This window comes from Leptosomus discolor, chromosome 6, assembly GCF_034619465.1.
Source record: "Leptosomus discolor isolate bLepDis1 chromosome 6, bLepDis1.hap2, whole genome shotgun sequence".
In the NCBI taxonomy this organism is placed as follows: Eukaryota; Metazoa; Chordata; class Aves; order Leptosomiformes; family Leptosomidae; genus Leptosomus; species Leptosomus discolor.
The window spans coordinates 3503551-3524609 of NC_141396.1; the positions used below are offsets into that span (position 1 = coordinate 3503551).

General features: G+C 44.3%; 1 protein-coding gene across 1 annotated transcript in view; it reads left to right on the plus strand.

Annotated features, from left to right (window-relative positions):
* Positions 1 to 205: 205 nt before the first annotated feature.
* ADAM12 (ADAM metallopeptidase domain 12) overlaps positions 206 to 21059 on the plus strand; it is a 186055-nt gene continuing 165201 nt past the window's right edge. The window contains exons 1-2 of the mRNA XM_086467435.1: positions 206 to 323; positions 17351 to 17484. Of these exons, the coding sequence (XP_086323561.1) occupies positions 206 to 323; positions 17351 to 17484 (252 nt within the window). The remainder of the gene's footprint in view (positions 324 to 17350; positions 17485 to 21059) is intronic.

Sequence of the window (21059 nt, forward strand, 5' to 3'; positions counted from 1 at the left end):
TTTTTTTTTTTTTTTCTCTCCCCTAAGCAAGCAGAGCCCAACTCATCAGCAGCTCATGCAGGAGCAGGAGGGGTTTTGGAGTTAACTGCATGCAGGAAATCTCTCACATCCTGAGTCCCAGCTCGCTCCTCTCTGTAACTGTATATTATGGTGCTGCTCTCCAGCCCCAGCTGATGAAAGTTTGTCTCCCTCAGTCTGGGCTAAGATGTCAAAGCGTCTCCATGCAGAGCAGCAGCGCTTCCCTCCTCCGCACCCCCCAGCCCAGATTTCCATGCTGCTGCTGAGCCTCAGCTGGCTCTTCTTAGCATCACCCAGAGCCCAAGGTAAGTTAACGCTGTGTACATTTATTTTTCGGAAATACTTCTGCACCTTCCACTCCATTTTAAGGGGACGAACAGCAGAGAAAAGGACTTTCCCCAACTCAGCGCACCCAGCAGCGCTCGCCTGCCCCGCACGCTCCCGCCGCGGATTTTGCGCCCCCCGACGCGGTTCTCCCCCCCCCCCCCCCCCCCGCCCCATTCCTTGCGCTGCCCCCCGGCCTCCCCCGCTCCGCAACGCTCCGAGGTGCGGTGGAAGGGGGGGGGGGGGGGGGTGGGCAGCCCGGCCGGGGACCGCGTAACTCCCGCGGCGTGAGGATTTCCAAGCCCTTCCCGGGAAAACTCCGCGTTGCAGCCCCCAACCCCGCAGGCGTCCCTGCCCCGGGGGAGCGGGGCTGGTCCCGGGGACCCCCCCCCCCACCCCCCGGGGTGTGTGTGGGGGTGTGCTGGTCCCGGGGATCCCCCAACCCGGGACGGTGGGTGCCCCGTGGGGTCTCGGGACAGGCAGGTCGGGGGAGCAGTTAGTTATCCCCAAAGGGTTCCCTGCCAACAGCCCCCGGCGGGCTGGGGCTGAATTCGGGGTTTGAGGAGGATTGTTGGAGTTCAGAGTCTTGTTTCCAGCCGGGAGGAATTGCCTGAAAAAAGCCAAATATTGATGGTAAAAGCGTCCTGGCTGGGTACAAGTTCGCTCGCCGCTGGGTTCATTCAAAGCGAGCCCAAGTCTGGGATCGGTGGCTTCGGTTTTAAAGGTGTTTTGCGGTGCTGGCTCTGAGCCGTCCGCGTTAGAGGTGGAGGCAGAGCCTAGAAAAAGTGACTTGTCTCTTTGTACGGCAAGTCTGGGGCTTATTCAGGAATCCCTGGAGGGCCCAGGCCCTGTCCTCTTCATTAAGCAGCAGCTGACAATGCATGTTTTATGTGAGAGAGGAAGGGAGATTCTCTTGTATAAATACATGTAACAGCGCTGAGCAGTGCGTGTGTCCCTGTGTGTTACTACAAACTCTTGTCGTGGGTTGTTTTTTGTTTGGGTTTTTTTGTTGTTGTTGTTGTTGTTGTTGTTTTTTTTTCCTCATTGTAACTTTAAACTTTGTAAATGTTTGCTTGTCTCCAGATTTATGCACAGCGACTTTCACTGGGGCTTTGGCTATGGGCTTGCTAAGAGAAAGATAGAGATATATTTATCATGTTAGCCAGTGCATTGAAATCCTAGGGTAGACGGGGCAAGTTGTTGCGGTTAGTCGAGCGCCTGGGATTTATGTTAATGAATTACAGGAGTTGCAGCTTTGCTTTGCCTTTGGGAGGGGTCTTAATTTTCTCTTCGTCGACATCTGTGTTTACACCACATCGTCGTATTGGGGATAAAGGCTGGAGAAACTCTCAGGTAGATGAGGAGAAATAGGTCCCCTGGTCCCTTTGCGTGGGTCGAGGGTGGGTTTGGGCACCACATGCCCCTGCTCTGAGCGCGGGAGCCGCTGTGGCTGGCCAGGCCCCTCCAGGTGTTGGAGGTGTGCTGGGACGGAGGGTAAACTTGACTGCACATCCAGGGAAGTTGGAGGTAAGATGCTTCAAGCATTCCCATATGGCAGAAGTGAAGACATGAACATTCCCCAAAGTAGTCGTCCCTACAGCGAGACAGGAGGGCAAACTGCAGGTGACTTAGCTCTGCCACTCAGATGAGAGAGCGGAACGGCGAGTGGGGGTGGAAATCCTGTTTCCTGTGCTTTGGGATTCTCGAAGAGCCAAGCTGAAGCTCTAAGGTTACGTTTGCACTGACGAACTAAGCGCTCTGTGAACTTTGTGTCAGCTGCTTTGTGGTGCCCATCTTTCAACGCCTAAGCGTGAGCAACAGCGGTGCTCTCTGACCCTTGCAGCTCAGCTGGATTTTGGGGTTGCCTTGCCACACCTTTCCTACTCCTCTTCTTTCCAGAACGTGTCGATAACTTGCTCTTTTGCATGTGCAGCCAGTGTGCCCAGCGAGCATCCTCTCCTTTAATTCCCTATTATTTTTTTTCCTGTGGAAGTAGAGAACAGCTTTAGCTTTGCCAGAGCATGTGCTGCTTTCTTGGTCGCAGAGGTGCTGAAAGTTACAGCCGCGTGCTGCTAGACCCGGCGAAGCTGCCCGGTGACGAAAAGTCCTCTTAGCTGTGCTGGCACGCGTCTCGAGCGGAGGTTTTGAAGCTTTGCAACTTCTCCCTCAGCTGGCTTTGCTGCTGCGCCTGCTCTGGGCCCGGTGCTGGTGATTTGAGGTGCTGCCAGGACATCTTAATTTTTACATAAACACATGCTTAGCGATTAAGACGGAAGTTTAAGTTACTCTGTGCCTTGAAAACGGTTCTGAAATGTGGCAAGAGACATGCACAATGTGGGACTGCCCTAGTAGCAACTCTGATATTAAACAGAAATTAATCACGTTATGAGCTAGACAACTTAAAAGTTGCCTTGCCGCTCACTTTTAGCATGAGTGTCCTTTCCCATTTTTATGGGTTTACAATTGCCTTTTCCAGTTCTCAGTGTCGCTAGCTCTGGTTGCTGGCTGAAGGACCTCGTGGACAAAAAGGAAAACTAACTAAAGTACCAGCCTCAACAAAGCAAGATTAGCTTTGCTATCCTGGTGGAGGATAATATCTGGTAGGATAAGATCTAATCTTCTAGATTTAGTCAAATGCCTTTAAAATCTACATCTGTATAAGCTTTTTGCAGAGACAAGGCCTTCTATAGCTGTAGGGCAGACAGTGGAAGTGATGGTGTATAAAGGTAAACTCCAGATTAGTGTGTGTGCGTGTGTGGAAACTCTGAAATCTCTTTTGGATATTAGGTCTTAGCTGAAAGAACAGTGGAAAAATGAAAATCCTAAAATTGCAGTCCAAAATTCTTTATCTTCAATTAAGATATCTTTTCTGTCAGATTTTATTTTTGTTAGTGATGGCAACTGCATCGCCTGTAATGGAAATAAATGACAGAAGAAGAAATCTTTCCTTGTCTCTCGCCTTAAAACTGATCTCTCCAGCACACTCTGTGTTGTAGAGCTCACTTTCAAATACTGTCTTCTTTCAAACTGTTCCAGCATTTGTGGCAGATATTTACTGTCTGTGTATAATCACCTTCTTGTCTGACGATTATCCCTATCAGCTCCCCTGCAGATAGCCTGGCATGAGCTGTCACTGTCCGTGGGGCTCCACAGATCCCTGCCAAAATACACCAGCTGAGGTTGTTATGCCCACTCTTCAAATCATGTTCGCATCATTAACTCTCCCGCTCGCTGGGGAGCTGCCGGGTTGTTCGCTGGTGTTTTGTCGAGCTTCTCGCCTCTTCCTTTCCTTGAGCTTTTTGGGAAAGGTCTCCATCCAGCCCACAGAGAGCATCCTTTAACTAATGATTGACAGGCTACATTTTGGGCGGCTTTTCATCCCGCTGGCAGTACAGAGGCTGCCCCGGTGGCTCTTTTCTAACGCCACGCGAGTGACCGCAGCCCATCGGGGCTGTGTTTATCTGTTGCTTCCACTCAGGCTGTCAGCTGCCGCCGAGGCTATTGATCATGAAATTCTGTTTTTAAAAAGGCTGACTCCACGCAGCAGCTGATTTGAGCCCCCCACCACCCTTGTTCAGACCTCGCGTGTCCTCTCCCTGACAGATTTATCACTCGCGATCCCCTTGTTTCTAACACGTCTCACCTTGCCAGTGCGAATCGTCCAGCTGGGCTTCGTTTTACTGGTGTTCACCTGCAGCCTGTTGGGCAGCACTGGGGCTGCGGGCTTGCCTGCGGGTGGCGAGCAGCAAGTTCTCACAGCCCAGCTCCTGCTGGCGGGGGCTGCCGAGCCTCCTCTCCCAGAGCCTGACTTTTGGAGACTGCGAGTTTGAGGGCCGATGGGCTGGGTTTTCTCTTGACTTTTGCTGTGAGAGTTGTAAAGCAAGAAGTGACAATTCTAGCGGGTTTGCAGTCAGGTCGGAAATACCGTTCTGTTTATCCGGCCAGGATCTCCCCAGCTCTGTAGCTCACACAGCATCCAGTCCTGCTTAGGGCGCCAAGCCCTTGATGCCATTCATATTGGAGGGTTTTTTGGTTGAACCCGTTTTTCTGATAGCTTTTTTTTTTTCCTCTACAGGTTCTGATGTTTTACTCCATCTCAGATTTTGCTCTTCCTGCTGCATGCACATTGCACTTGCATTTCAAGGAGATTTCAGATTAATCCTAGGGCAAAAGCCCATTATCTCTAAAATTTTAGAGCACTAAAGGCCTAAATCCCACCTGCAGAGGCTTCTCTCAGGTCCTGCTGCTTCTGCAGGGCAAATCTGTGACAAACAATAAAAAATCCATGGCTTGAGTAAGTCTGTTAGAGGGTTGCAGTTGGTTCTTGATAGGACAGTGGAGTCCAAAAGGACAATCCCTTTTGTTTCTGGCTAACACAGAGCAAAGTGCTTCGATTGTATTAAATTTTTATTTTTGATGAAAGGATCACATTAACTGAGAAAAGGTATTGTTTCTTAGGAGATCATTGCTCCAGGATGCTGATCCTTCTCTTGTAACAGTTTGAAACTACGTTGATATTGGGTGTTGTCATCAGTGCTTCAGAAAGTGACTCGACGAACTGCATCATCTAATCAGAAATGCTGACTCCTCTGTTAAATCACTTCATGTTGTTTCATCAGTTTTTTACACCCCATATAAATGAGTTTCCTGCTTTCCGTGACTTGGAGCTAGGGCGAGAAATATTCGCTTAGACTGGGGATTGTCCATTCACAAGGCCAACAGGATGAACATGCTGATTAGATGAACAGGTTCTTTCTTGTCCAAAATATATGATCTAATAAGGCAAGAAGAGGAATGTTTCATGGCCTGTTAACCATGCTAGATAATACACGGCAAGGCATAAAAAGCTGGATGCAGAATTTGGCACAAAAGAATCTTTTAACTAGTTTATTCTGAGACATTTGTTAAGAGGAGCTGTGTCAGTCCCTGTAAATTTAGTCTAATAGTATATGTCATATGCTTTAAGTGAAAAACCTTCTTCTGACAATGGTGAAAGTTTGCTCTTCTCTTGCTTCTGTTGAAAGTGTTCTGATTCTGAAAACAGCTGATCAAGCGAGAGAATTAAACCTCACGTGTGACTGCTTACCTTTGAAAGAACATATTAGAGTATAAACTTCACTGAATCCAAGTGTTCGTGGGATTTTGTTTTGATATAGTAATGTAAAAAAAAAATATCTAGACTTTGTCATAATGCTACATTTAATAGGGGGAGCACGTGGGCCTGACCACGCGTGGAGCTTCGCTTTGCCAGTCTCCTTATTCAGCAGCACTGTCTGCATGCAGCGATGGTAGCGTGATGAAGCTCCTCTGTTACCTCAACCATTAGAAAACGTGTGGAGGAGAACTATTCAGTCTGGGTAATTTCATTCTATATTGCATTCCTTCTCTGCCATTGCGAGTCCTGCAGTGACAGAGCTACAGCTGAAAATAAAATGTGGCCTCTGCAGTTTCTTGGGAAGGATGCAGCATCTCACTTCTGATCCGTGTTCCTTTTTGATTTCAAGGTCGTAAAACTATATCCAGGTTAAAAACCGCTCTTGCGTTTTGAGGCAGATTTTAAAGCATGAGGTAAGCATTCCGGGTGAAATAGTATTTATTTCTTCAGGAAGATGCACCCCACTGAAGGGATACTTTGGGTGAACACTTGTCTTGAGGGGAAAGTGCGGGGGCATTGCACGTTAGAAAGAAGGAGCTTGTCTGTCTATTTTGTGCCGTGAATGTTCCTTGTTCGTGGGTCTGATCCTCAGCTGGGATAAATTGTCTCGCCTTCATGATCTGGCTCCTTGGTACAACCTGGCGCTGATGTTCTGTACTATTCATTTAAAATCTGCCTGACAGGATCAGAGGATGCGTAGGCTAGATGAGCAAAGCTGTGTTAGAGACCTGGGAAGATATCCTGCCCTGAGGAAACAGTAAAAAATAAATGTTCCTTACTCCTGTAGCTCACCTCCTGAAGAAGGCTGTGAAAGTCAGGAGTTACGGACCCATCCAGTGCTTATGGTGACATCTGTTGTAAGGTCGCACGCATAAACCTGAGCAGGATAGGTGGCTTCAAGAACATTAAGTAACTCTAAGTTTTCTGTTCATTCCTGTTTCAAAAAATAGGAGGACAGACTTCAGTGACAGCTTATGTTAGTACAGGTGCAGCTAATTTTTCTTTTTCTGCTGTTGTGTAATGTGAGTAGCAGGTACTCCCCGTACAAACAAAAATGCACGATGGATATTAACCCCTCAGCCCACCAGCTCATTTGCTAGGCTTGGGAAAGAGCTGCAAATCATTTCCCATGCACGTTTACCTAAATGGATGCTGAAATTTGCTTCAGCTGGATTTGCCGTGTTTCCGGTGTGATTTCCCGGAGAACGTCTGAATGAATCATTCGTGTGCGTGTGCCTGCGATGAGCACAACTCAAAATCCCACTCAGTAGGTTTTTTCATCGATGACTGTACGGGAAGGAGCATCCCTCAACGTAGCCATGCTAAGGATTCCTTGTGTTCAGTCAGGGAGGCTGGTAAATCATTGCAGAAAAGGATTGTACTGTAGCTTTTAAAAGACCGAGTGGAAATTGTATTTTGGGGACTAATTTTGAACTTTGTTCAGTGGAAAGTAGTCTTTCTTGAGGGTTTGGAGGGGAGGAGCTGGAGAAGAACACTGGATTTAGATTTTCATGTCATTATGGAGACTCGTTGCTGAAAAGTGAATATATTCAGTACTTTTTTTCTTTGACATTGGAGCAATCTGTGGATTAGCTGTGCCTGTGCTTGTAAAGCGCAGGTTATTACTTCTGTACTCGAAGAAATGCTTTTGTTAGGTGCTGCCTCGCTGATGCTCAAGGTGTGAGGCTGAGTTTATAACCAAAATGAGAATCTCCGGGACTGGGATCCTTTTGGGAAGGAGCAGCAGCTTGGGAAGAAACAGATGTGCCTCAGTAGTGCCTATGCTGGGATGATGCTGGGGCGATGCTGAGTTAAGATGCGGTACCCTTCACGATGGCATCCTGGAAATACCTGTGGGAAAGGCATTGTGCAGCCCTCGATATTTTTCACCTGTTACTAGTCCCGTCCTGCTTGTTTTCACGAGGAAGAATGACTGGGCCAATTTATACAGTGTACATCAGGAGCTGGGAAAGAAGCAAGCTTAAAACAGGATTTGCAGCAAGGGGACAGAAGTTCTCCTCAGCCATTATGTCACTTACTTTTCAAAGCTACTTTGGGTTTGAATCTTGCATTTGCAGCTTGCCCTTTTCTATGACCTCCAAGCGCTGGGCTCTTCCATGGGGGGAACCTCTTGGTACATAGCCGTCACCTGGTGTGCTGAAATGCCCTCCAGTTCAATGCTTCGCTGCTTTATTTCTCTCATATTTTGAAATGTTCTCTTCTACGCAAAAAAAAAAAAAAAAAAAAAAGACAGCTCTGTCTTTGGACTGCTCCTGAATAGTAATTCTTCTGTCAAACAAAACAACATTGCAAATGAGGCTGGACAGCTGTTTCCCAAATACAGTATATGTATATATTCTATCCATGTAATAAAGCTTGGTTTTCACGATTTGAGAAGTTCTGCACCCTCCCTGCCCCCTCCTGCAGTCAATGGCAAATGTTGTTCTCAAAACTCCACTTGTCACATTTTGTTCTCGAGAACAGGGAGGATATTGAGATCTACTGGCTTCTTTCCTTGAGTGCATTTCAATATGTATTTTGTATAATGAGAGCCCAAATCCCTCTCACATTACTTATGCTTTAATCACACTGTGCTCTCCCAAGATTGCTTTAATCGCATTTGCATCAGCGGGAGTAACTCTGTATGACGAGCAATATTTCATCTGCAAACAGAGGAGACAGATCTCGGGCGCATGATGAGGAAGGAACTGGCTGTCCTGGATTTGTTACAGCGCAGCTCTCTAGCGAAGAATGGTGTAGCATCCTGATTTGAGAAGGAGATGTCCAAGAATTAGAATGAACAAACGCTATTTTTACCGTTTTCTTGAGGACCTGTCAAGCGTGATAGTTCCCTTTTAATTTTCTAGTAAATGGCTTTTTGGCATGCGCTAACTCCCAAGAAGCGCGATGCTGCCTGGCGCAGCAGACATCATCCTGTACTTTAGCCATGACATTACCGTATATGAGAACTGAAAAGTTATATAGATATTACACCAATATATAAACCATGTGTGTTAGAAAGACAAGTTCAGTTTTGAAATATTTGACTTAGCTATGCTTTTCACTTTCAATCTGTGCCAAACATGTGCTTGAATGACTGATGGAGTCATATGGTTCCTTGAATAAAGCACTTTATTGTGCGCAGACTTAGAGCCTTCCAACAGTTGTATTACAGAAGCTTGAAGATTAAGATGATCCAACTGCTTAGGGGGTATGTTCCACAATGAACATTTTCTTTTTCTTTTTTTCCCCTCTCTCTCTATTTTTTCACCTTCAAACGTGTCATTAGTTTGTTCAGCTGGTCGCGCAGTGACACTGGCCGCAGAGCCTTTGGGGGAGAAGAAGAGTAAGTCACCTTCAAATTTAAGCTTTCGCTCCCATGTCCACGTTAAAATGGTGAACACATGACTTTTTCCATGGAGTTTACGGGATTTTGTGGGGGAGGGGTGGGAGGGCCGTTTCCTGTCGCAGATTATTTCATCAGCAGAATTAGATTTAGGAAGGGAATAACTCAGGCAAGAGCAAGTGATGACAGGAGATAGTTCCTAGAATTATAAAACTGAAATATTAAAAAGCGTGGGTTTTAATGCTGTTTAGTTAAAGGGGATCAGTGCGTCTCCTAGTCCTGTTTCTCATCGGAGCAGGCAGCGCTCGGGAAGCTGCTTGGTGCGAAAGATCAAGTGGACACGCTGCAAAGTCGCGCGCAGATCCGTTCAGAGTTGACAGACCTGTCAAGCTGGAAAAAGGATCTTCTTCCATTAGAGGCAGAAAGAAGAGAAAATGAAATTCAGAAATGCATGGAGTTGCCTTGCTGCTCCCTGTCCTCAGGGTCATCAAAGACCTTTGCTGACTTTTTTTTTTTTTTTTTTTTTGAAATTTTGTACATGAGTAGTAATTTTGCAGTATGAGGGGAAAAGGCGAGATTCCAGCCCAAGAAGATCCATGGAATTAGTTGCTTTCCAAAAGTGACTTGTGCTTAAATGCCTGAGGTCTTGGGTTTGGGTTTGGGTTTGGGAATGGGGGGAGGAGTGAGAAAACAAGGAAAACTTTGTGTTTAGTTAGGTAGCTTGCCTTTTTTTTTTTTTTTTTTTAATAATTATTTTCCAGGCAGACCATGAAAGGACTAATTTTACTAGATTCTGTAGAGAGAATCAATGTACTGCTCAGATGTGCAAAGGTTAGTTGGAAAAATAATTTATGATTTTGAACTAATAAAAACTTTACTGCAGGAGATAAGATTTTTATTTTATGCACAGTCAAATCTTGACCAGACTTTGTGCTTCCATACAGATGAGAGCAGAGTCTGGCATGTTATGTGCTGTCTTTTTTTTTTTTTTTTTTTTTTAAGGCTGTGTAAATGCTGTTGGTGGGATAATGGGAAATACCTTATCAGTGTGGTGGAGTTTCTGATTTTTGCCCTCTCTTTTGAGAGGCTGTCTATGTTTTCAGCTGGCAGTTAGTATAAAACTTAACGTGGATGGACGATTGACTTCAAGGCAAGCTATTGCTAATTTGACCCTATGCAAGTTACTGGGCTTTCTTTAACCATTATGCACTGGAAATCTTGTACTGGTTTATTTTGCAGCATTTCCACATTTATTGTCAGATATTATTATAATTTACATTTTTGTTCTATTAATAAGGGACAATTTATTATTTTTCCTGTCTTAAACAGAATGGATACCATTCTAGAAGGTGGTTTCAGCAAGATCTGTGCCTGGATAATGTTTAGCTTGGGTAATGTTTTGCCTTTTGCTGGAAGATGGAGTGAAATAGAGGCCTGGAAGCACACATCCCCACTCCTTGGCCAGATAGTTGCATAGTTGACGCTTTTTTTTTTTTTTTTTTTTTTGGCATGATACAGTCTGAGTCCATTTCCATTTAAAGCAAGCTGATTTTTATTTTTTTCTTTCCTTGATGCACAAGAGCTGGATGTTATCCTCTTTGCTCAGAAGTCCTATATTGCAATACTATCTAACTTTATGTACAGCCACTTTATACTCTATAAATATATCAGCACTGGCAAGATAAATGCCAAGAGGTATATAAAGCTAAAGGACAATCATGGGTCCTGTCATCTTTGGTTTTCTAGATTATGCAAAATAATTCTTTTAGTTCCCTTCTTGTAATTCAGTCTTTCCACTTCCCTGCTCACCCTGGCAGCCTTTCCAGTCCACCAGCTCCAGGCTGAATTAATCTTTTTAAGCAGGTGAGGAGAAATGCCCGCAGTATTCCAGATGTGTCTCTAACTCTCAGGAGTAACTTCAATATCTGTTATTCAATGGAAACACCTCTTTTGCTGCATCATTTCAGGACTGTCTTTTGCTTTATGTGACATCAACGTTATAGTGAATAGCATGTATGGGTCTTTCTGGTGTCATTTGCCTTTGAAGATAACGACTTAGAGCAGAAAACTTACTAGTCCCTAAGGGCACGACCCTCCATTCAGTACTACTTGGTTTCAAGTCTTTGCTCCAGCCTGCAAATTGTTGGATTCTTTTGTAATACTCCTGTTCCTCTCTGAGCAGACATCATCTCCTAACTTGGAGCACTGGATTTCAGGAGGACACTTGTGAACATTGAGTAAAGGTTGCTGATAGAAGTACTAAGACTGACCCTAATACGTTTTCTTACTGAACTGTGGTAGAAACCTTCCTTTACCTGGTTAGGGATGTGCTTGATGGGTGGTCTCCACTCCTTACCCGGTTTCACCCCCTTCTTAAATTTCCTAAGTTCGCCCATCTTAAAGGACAAATGCTTGGCCCTCCTCTCTCAGCGTGTAAGCGTGGTAATTTTGGATTAAAACGTTGTGTTTTGACTCTGGAGGTGATAAAAGAATCGTCCCAAATATGACATGAGAGAAAATCAAGCAGGGGCGGGGTGGGGATAGAGCTCTTTTCTACCTGGTGGGCATCCATGCCGGCAGTGGTGGCTCCGCTGGGATTCCCGCCCAGCTCGCTGGAGCTGGTGGCACAGAGCAGACTCAAGGTATCCTGGGCTATAGGGGCAGCCATCTGGCAGCAGAGCCTGTGGGGCCGCCTCCGTTCCCTGCCTCAGAACTAATGGCCAGTGGTGCGGTGAGTGCTGGGTGCAGCCGTGTCTGTAGCCCTTCCTCCGTAGCCGGGAATAACCCATCCAGATCACGGATCCTGGCTGTGAACTAAGCTGAGGAAGCTGAAGAAAACGAGGAGGGAAATGGATAAAGTATGCCCTTTCCGTCTTCCACAGCGCTGCCAATGCCTGTGATACAGAGCAGTGCCGTGAGCTGGTTTCAGTTTGTGGAATGATTACCCTGTCCTATTATTCTTTTCTATCCTAAGATTATTTGGTGTTTTGTTGGAGAGGGAAAAAATAGATAGGCTGTGACTTACAGTTCTGAGCCCATTTGTAATACGAAAGGTAACACGGGGATAATATAATTTAATCTAATTTAGCCTTTTTTTTTATTCCCCCGCTTCTGCTCCTTTTGTAACTCGTCAGTAACTGCAGTGGGTGATGTGAAGGGTGTTGAGGTGCTGGGGAGAGGGCTGCGGTCAGGGCTGGAGATGGGCATCCTGCAGCATCGCTGGGGCTGGGACCATCGGCCCTGGGCTGGCCTTCAGTGGGGTAAGAGCCCTTGGGTGCCTCAGGACCCCGACGGAATCCTGTTAATATGCGTGGGACAAGACATTTGGATGGGACTCCTGGAACGTGCCCATCCACAACGGGAAGGAAGCACAGCATCATATCCCAGCTTTGTTGTGAATCTGCATGCTAACAGATGGATGACATCTATAAACCACCCCAGGGCTGACTCCCCTCTCCTGTGCCGTGCCGGGGGAGCGCGGAGCAAAACCAGCACTAGCAGGACAGCAGCGATGTGGTGTTGGGGGAACATGTTCTTTTTTTCCTTCCGCTTCAGCCCATTTGCTCCAGACCCACTCGCTATTGAGAGCATTCACCTTTTTGTTTATTATACAGACAAAAACGTTGCCCTGCCTGACTAAAAGCTTATCAATTTTAAGTAAATGCAAATCTGAAGTGTGTCTGGGCTTCTTCAGGAGGCAGCAGCCGTTAAACAAAGATGTCACGTTGCATGCTTGGAGTTTATTTTGCACAGAGCTCGGAGGAACTGAAATACAAAGCAAAAAGATGAAAACTGTTCTTAACTTCTTTGCCAACAAGTCCTTGTATGATACTGCGCAAAGAAGAAAAGTTGTAGAAGTACATGGCAGATGAAAAATATTTAAGCCGCCCAAAAGTCACTGACAGATAACAACTACTCATCTCACTGTTTGTACAAAGTATCTTTTATATTACTGGGAAAAAAAAAAAAAAAAAAGAATAAAGGACGCTACATCAGCTTGTGGGCTGCTTGTGGATCAAAAGCGTTACCTTCAGTGCAGGCTGAAAATAGAAAACAGATAGACGCAACTGTGAAGTTTTTCATGTGAAAAAGTGGGAGACGAGCTTGCGTCAGGAAGAACTGGACAGAATTTCACTGAAATGGAAAATAAGTAGGTGAGTAAGTAGGTGCATGTGACACAAAAGATAGGAAACCTGGGTCTAATAAAAGTTTCTGGTAATACAGATGGCCTGATTTTCTTCCCCTCTCATGACACGTTACCGAAATTTAAATTCTCTGATTTCAATTATTACACTATTTATATTGCTGTAATACCAAGAGTCCCCGTAGAGAAGAGGCCTCATTATTAATGTAATGCAAACAACTCTAATGGTTCCGGCTTCAAAGAAATCGTAATGAAAATGGGGAAAGGAGATGAAGAGTGGCGGAGAGGAAATACCAGCACGTCTGTGCGCATGAAGAACTGCAGCACTGGGAGCTCACGGGATGTGATCAAGGTGATGGAAACCCATCGTTAGTGCAGATGTCCGGCCCCATCCCATCGTGCTCCTCTCCCGGTGCCCCTCGGATGCTCTTTGGGAGGGCTGGGCTTATGCTTGGAGATGGGTGGCCCAAAACCGACGGAGGAAATCTGGGAGTGTGTTTTGTTCAGCCATTGTGCAAGAGACTGGGTGAAGTATCCCTCACTGGGACAAATCCTTCAGTGTTTCCAACTTTGAGGCGAGGGCTGTGCATGTTGAAGGTTCTCCGAGGTGGCCAGCAGCCGTCCCACCTTTGTGCCTACCCAGAAACCCACACTGCTGCTCAGACTCAGGCCTGCCTTGGGGCTGCGCATCTGTTTGTCCCATTTTTCCAAAGTTGCCTGCACAATTCCATTTCTATGCCTATGGTTTTTTGGCCTGACTCTCTTACAGTTTTTGTGGTGGTTTTTCTCTTGACTTAGAGTCTTCCTCTACCTGTGTCTCCTATGGCTGTGTCCCATTGTTCAGTCAGGCTCAGCGGCCCTTTAGATGCTGTCGTCGTTGCCATCTCAGCTCGATATGTGTGGGTCGCTTTTCCTTGGTTGTGATCCCTTATTTTCTACGATGTGTTCTTTGAAGCTTTGCAATCAGGCTGCAGAACCCTACTTAAAGGATTTACCTTTTTATTTTCCCCCTGCTGTCATATTTAAAGCCTGATCTAGAGTTTACCTATCAGTTAAAGAGTTTCTTCATTTTGTCGTCTTTCAGAAATATGCATCTAACGTGAATATAATCACCTTAAATCAGAAAAACATTGTTATTTGACTTACAAAAGAAACCGTAATGTGCAAATATCACACTGAGGACAGCTGGGCGTTAAGCAAGTGCATAATGTTGAGCATGTGCCCAAGTGCTCTCCAGAATGAGGCCCCATGACTGGGCTGCAGTGCTTTCTCTGCCTTCTGCAGGAAGCTGTGATTTTTATCACACCCAATAATTTAAATAAAAACATTCAGATAAGCAGCAAAATATTTGGCTAGAAGGCAAGCAACTAGACAGAAATTGATCTTGTGTTTTATAAATGCTATGGTTTCAGAAGAGTTCGCAAACCTTAAAGCTTGTCTGTTTTGTTTCCCCCAAATAAATTATCTTTTCCAATAAAGATATAACTGCTGCCTATAAACCTGTCTTGATGTCTGTCTCCAGACTATCAACACTTCCGCACAATATGCATTTTCAGCGTGCTGATAAATAAGCATGTGTGTGAGATTAAATTTGCTTGTTGTAACCTGACTTTGTTACGCACCACAAGCATCACTTTGTCACGATGGAATAGAAGCAGGAGTGGCAAAATTGAACCACTCTTGGTGTAGATATTGTTCCCTTTTCCCATGGTATTTTTTAACAGCAGTTGCACCTTCTGGACCGTGCCGTGTAATGAGGGAATAATACATCTGTGCACAAACGCTGATCGCGCCCCCTCCCCTTTTTAATCTGTTTTGGGTAATGTTGTGATTTTAATGCTTTGCAGAATTAATAAGAAAGGCAACTTGCATGTGTAGGAATGCCAGAAAGACTTTGATGCTTCCTGATATCTAGCTGCAGCTCCACGGTGTAAGACCGCGTGGTAGCGATGTAGACGATGCATCTGTGGGAGGAAAAGTATGCTCATAGGGTTTCTTAAAATCTAGATGTTGTGAAACTTTATGAATGCAAATCCTACAGAATAATAGAAGGGCCCGAGTCATTTAATTCATATAGTTGGGACGACTCCAGTGAGCCAAGAAAAAAAAATCAGGGCTAGAGCCAAACTTTTCTCATTTCTCTGAGATATGCTTCATAAATTTCTGTTCTGTGCAGGGAGCTTCATGCCTGATAATCAGAATAAAGAGCTGTGAGGTTCTGTCTAGACCCTCCGAGGCAGATGAGATGTTATCTCGTACGCCTCCGCAGGGACGAACCCAATCGTGCGCAGGGTTTGGAGCATCCCTTCGAAGGGCTGACGTTGCGTCCTCCCAGGCCCCTGTCACTTGGGCTTGGGCTGCGCTGAGGGTGGGGTGAGAACCCTTTCTCTACAGGAACATCTGTATAACAAGCAACTTTCATCTCCCCAATATACTTTTTCTTTTTATCTTGGGGGGGGGGTTTGGGGCGTTTTAGGGAAAGTGTCCTATTTTTAAAAGCATGCTGGAAAGCACTGAACTTGTTTTCCTCTTATGTTTGTTTAACCGTAATGACTGTGTAGATGTTTTTAAGTTAATTCTAACAGTGACTAAATGGGGGTCATTCTGCTCAAAATATAGCTCCTGATCCTCAGCAAGTGTTAGGTGACCAGAGAGGGTAGGTCAAGTTGCTGGGATGGCAGTACTGAGCACTGGGCTGTGTTGGCAGGTCTGACCCTCCAGCTCTTGTCTCGCTCCCGTACATAGTTCAGCCCTGAGCCATGGTTTAGCTGCTAAAACGCTGCCCCATCACCTTCTCTGTGCACCTCCTAGCACAAAGGCAATGGGGGGAAAGAGGAAGAACAGTAATGATGGCCTTCTCCATCTTAATGAAGGATGGGCACATCGCTAGAGCACCTGCAAAGACTCAGGTCTTGTCCTTGTGGGGTCCAGGTGCACCAGAGGGCTCAGTGTGATGGTGGGTCAAGAGTGTGGCAAACCCAGCCACCGTTTTCACTGTCCCACGGCACCTGGAAACCACCCTTGTCTTCTTTTTTAAGATTTATTCTCAATACCACGTCCAGCTTTTGTACTATGCTACTGCTTTTTAGGACTCTGCTTTGGCAGGCACAATACCATTAGGATGTTTAGTGAGAGGAAAAAGCTCTTGATAGATGTTGCATGTAGATAGCTTTTTGAGATTGTGGTATGAATTGAAGTCATCTGACTGTGTAGGAGTAGAGCATTATTTCAATGAGAGTTTCTATTGTCTTCCAGACTTCTTTTTTTCCACTGATGAGAATGAGCATCTTTGATGTAACGGGGTTCTCTGTACTTCATGATCTCCTTGTATGTCCACCTGGAAATGCTGAGGCTGCTAAGTGAATATTCAGTCTTTTGTTGTACACAGTTCCGAGTAGTTAAAATGGAGTACAACTGAACATATCCATGTTTAGCAGAGTAAGGTGGTCCATTAAGAAATGTTTGGGGGGATAGTAAAATATCAAGGATCAAACATGGTAGGTCTGCTGTGTGCGACAAACCTGGAGCTTTCAGGAACTGCAGACCGGGTTGTTAGATCCATGCCGTGACCCCGACTCGCGAAGCGTGAGGACCAACTGACCCCGTGGCAGAAATGGGAAGGGCGTAAGGGAGAATCTGGGGTCACTGCCCGCCCTTAGGGAGCCTGCGCCATGCAAGCACAGGGTTAGGTCACCCGGGGAGGGTAGGGCTCCAGTTCATCCCCGGGGGCACTGTCCCCTGCCTCTACCACCACAGCTTTGAATCTGATACGGTGCAACTGTATCTGGGAAGAGGGATGGGGAGAAGAGGGACTGGGGAGTAGAATGATCAAGGCTAATTTCTTACCTTGATGACAGAAAAATAGCCCAGATAAAATCTTATCTCTTTTAAATCTCTGCAGCTTGCTCACTCTCTTAAGGATGACACTGAAGAGACAGCCACCTGCTGCGTTCCCCCCTGCTATCATTCTCTATGGAAAAAAAAATAATCCAAACTCTAGGATGATTATCAACGTAACACTCTAAATAGTAGTGCCAATACCTGTCCGATTTTTTTAAGTCTTGCATCCCAACTCCTTGCCTTTGCATCCTGGCATCTCCGCTCCTGATGTGCAGCCTTTGTCTTCCGCTGCTGCAGGAGCGCACCATCTAATCATCCTCGACACTGCTCTCCCAGAACCCCAGCTCTCCTAGAAATTTGTGGAGGTTTTGACACTGACAGTATGATCCCACTATGTTTTAATGTTTAATTCTTTTCCTGAATTATTTCCTTTTGAAATATGCTGCCAGGTCCCTTAAATAACAAGGTTCACGTTGTCAAATGCTGTTCCCGGTTAACATGAAGTGCTTCTCCCTATCCCTAGGTGAGAATGTGGACAGCAAACTGGAGTCCTCAAGACAGCAGATGCCAAAGGACCAGTCAAAAGATTATGAGATAACAATTCCCTTCCTTTTGAATGGAGAACGGTGGAGACCAGTAAATGGCATTTATTCAAAGGTTAGTTTTCTTTTTGCCTGTTATTTTGTTCTAAGGTGTATAACAATTGGAAGGCTGCAGGGGAAAGTAAATGCACTTACTTCATCACATTGGTTATACGAGTATTTTTTTATATTTTTGTAGAGACTCTGCTGTATAAAATTGTTACTGACCTAGTTTAAGAAAATGGATGAGGTCTTTGGTTGAAATTAATACCTTTTTACTGTAAAGTGGCATTCTTGTTTCTGATGGCAGAAATGGAAGGTTGAAGTGAAATAAAATGAAATAATTTTTTTTAAAGAGGTTAACATACATGGCTTGAGGTTGTATCACACAACAGGAAAACAGCCCCAAAACTGAGGGAGGGGCAAATACAACGAACACGTTTGTTTGATTAAATACAGCGTGACAGCAAGAACTTTAAGGAAACGTGTAAATAATGTTGCTTCTCTGAGTCCAGCCTGAGGCATTACCTGGAGCCCATCACGGGAGATGGTTCCCCAGTGCCATCCCATGCACTGCGGGGGGATCGGGGAGAGTCTCCCTTCATGCTCCGCTTTCCCTTTCCCTAACCATGGGATAACCTCTCCCTGGCTCCGACTAAGGTTGTTTCCCCCTCTTGGCAGGCCCTGATAACCTTTCCTCCTTTTTTCCCCTCAGACCTTGGTAGCTGGTTTTAGGAGAAAAGGACTGTTTTCTGTCTCCTTGTTCTCCTGCTTGAAGTACGAAGACAGGTTGCTGTTGTTTATTATCACCAAAGTTGTCATGGGAATCTCTGACCCAACCTTTTTAACTCAGAGCGTGTTTCATTCCAGCTTACTTTTTGTATTGTCCTTTTGATTGTCAGAAAGAGGAGAAAAAAGTTGAATTTTTAAATAAGTAAATAAAATAAAATAAAAACAAACAAAACCCATCACAGACAAAGAATGCAGACAGCCCGTTAGAAACAACTTTGTTCACTGCATTGGGAAAGCGTTTCGTGGAGAAATCCTGCTTGGCTACTGCTACCATTTGTGGGAAAAGGTTTTGAACCATGCTGCTGATTGACAGACGTAGGTGTGAAAAGACATTTCAAAACAAGGGATCCGACTTTCACAAAGCCTTGTTTGGATTAAAATTTTACTTCCTTTTTCTTTTTCCCTTCCTAAATGGGAAAGAAGGGCCAGTTCTAGTACTATCTGCAGTGATGAAAGGGGTATCATTGTGGGTGTATAATGGCTTATCTTAGAGAGATAACACAGATGGCTTGGTCCTAGATGTATGTGCAACCCTATTTTTAGATCATTTAATTAGAAACAGGCGTTCTCCATATAGAGTTCTTTTAGCTACTCACTGTAGCTTTCTGAAAGAGTTACAACAGAGTATCTTTATGTGAGTAATGATAATGTGATTTATATCATTAATTTGTTTCCCAGAATTGCTTTCAGTTTAAGATGAACATTAGAAAAGATTTGTGGTTTGGTAGAAAGATCCACATGCTGTATCAGCACTTTTTTTCTTTGAATACTTCTTTTCCATGGAAACTGTTATAAATTAAATACACAAAAGTGCAGATCAGGCTGTGGGAAGAACAGCACCATTAAACTGGTAGAGGAGAGGAGTAATGAATAGCTTGTCACATAAATATTGATCAAAAGCATGACAGTTAAATACTGTTGTATTTGATGGTTAAATAGGACCTATTGTTCCTCAACTCATTTCAAAGTGTTCTTCCATTTTATTTTAATTTTATATGAAGTAAAAGTATGAAGTACTGTGTACTTGTAACCAGGGGAATGGTATTGCAATAGAATAATAGTAAAGTAAATAATGTAATGGTTATAAAAATGCCAAACTATTAGAGTTATTTGTGTACAGATAATTGCCTCGCAATGATAGTCGCATTTTCCAATCCTTTGATCGTAAATACTCCTGCTTAACAATTAGTCCCCGAGAAACCATGCTAGTCATTTAGTGCAGCGTAGTCCTTCTTTCCCATCTTGAAGATAAAACTGTCCTTTTATTTACCCCAGGAGTCACTGCAATATCAGTTGGAATATCTCATTCAGAATCTGTCAGGAATTATTATTAAGCTAATGACTTTCTCGTTGAGGGCCATTTATGCAGTACACTGTGCAGAGCCGAAGCAAAAAAGCTGAAACGAGTCGCGCTGACTAATCGCACAAACACAGAGACCTGCTCACCAGCAACAATGAAATTACATTTACTGAGAAGAAAAAAATAAAAAAGTTACTTAGCTCTAACCTGGTTTTACTTTAATACTGTTAGGGTGTATACTTTGTCAAGGACATCTAATGATTTAGATACTTCCTAAGAATGACAGTTCAAATTAATGGTTGGAAAAACCCAGTTTTAAAATCAGACATATAATCAAATTCTATTTAAAGAATTTGGGTTTACCTAAGTATAAATGTTTCTGGAGAGAACGTATAATTTACTGAGCAGATCGATTTTTTTTTTTTTTTTTTTTTTTTTTTTTTTTTTTTCCCCTGTCCTCCCCACCCCAAGTCAAAGATATAAGAGACCAAGACCAGGATCTCATTGTGGTAGTACTATTTTCGAAATGCTATTGCTTCTTTCTGGTTTATAAAGATGCAAATGCTCACACAAACACTTTATATAGTGAAGCACACTTAAAAAATAAAATGTGTATACTTAAGAGAAGTTACTATGGAAATGCATGTATGTTTTTGCAACTGCACCGTGCTGTTCATCCCGTTACTGCTCGTTAACATTTCTCCTGGCCTCTTTTGTTGAATTCAGAAAATTTAGGTCATTTTCAGTTGGAATATTTTAATGGTGCCCAGTTAAATTCTTTTATTAACTGGATATAATAGTCGCTAATCCTGAACACGCTGCTAAAATTAGTGGCTACTATTTTGAGTATCCAGTCGTTGGGAGTCAGGACTACTGATGAGTAACTGTGTTTGTGGGCGTGTGACAGCGAAACCAGGGCCCTGAAGTGTTGTGCAATGTTGCTCTGAGCTTTCAAACAATAGCAGCCCATATTCGGTGCAGATGTGATTTCCGTCCTCGCTGAAATTTCGTGTGCATTATAGAATCTGTTGATAGGTCATTATACATTACAGCTCCAGTTCTCCTTCCACTCCTCTTTTTCATTTGTTCATCACTTTACATTCTGTGTCAAGTTTGGGTTTTTTTTTCCCAGTGCTTGGTTTAAACCCAAGAGGGTCGGGCTCTATTTTTCTTAAGTTTTTCTAAGGTTTGAACAAAATTGTGTCATTTTTATATTATTCAAGTGCAGGAAAAAGACTATTTTCCCTGCATGTTTCCAGCTGAATATTTTTCTTCAGTCTTGGCTTGAGACTTGCAAATCAAGCCAAGTTTGATGAGAGTTGGGTAAGTGATGTTTTAGTACACAGAACACTTCAGGGAAGATTTTTAGAAGACCATCTGTTTGGCTTCAGCTTTTATCCTCACACCCTGTTAGGGACACACACCGGTTAATGTGTGCCAGATCCTGCATCACAGGAGCTGTAGGTCAGGTAATATTGGTTGTGTTAGACCGGAGCCTGAAGCACGTGTCTTCTCTTGGAGAGACAAGCGCTACGCAGGAAGCGTTTCACATGGGCATT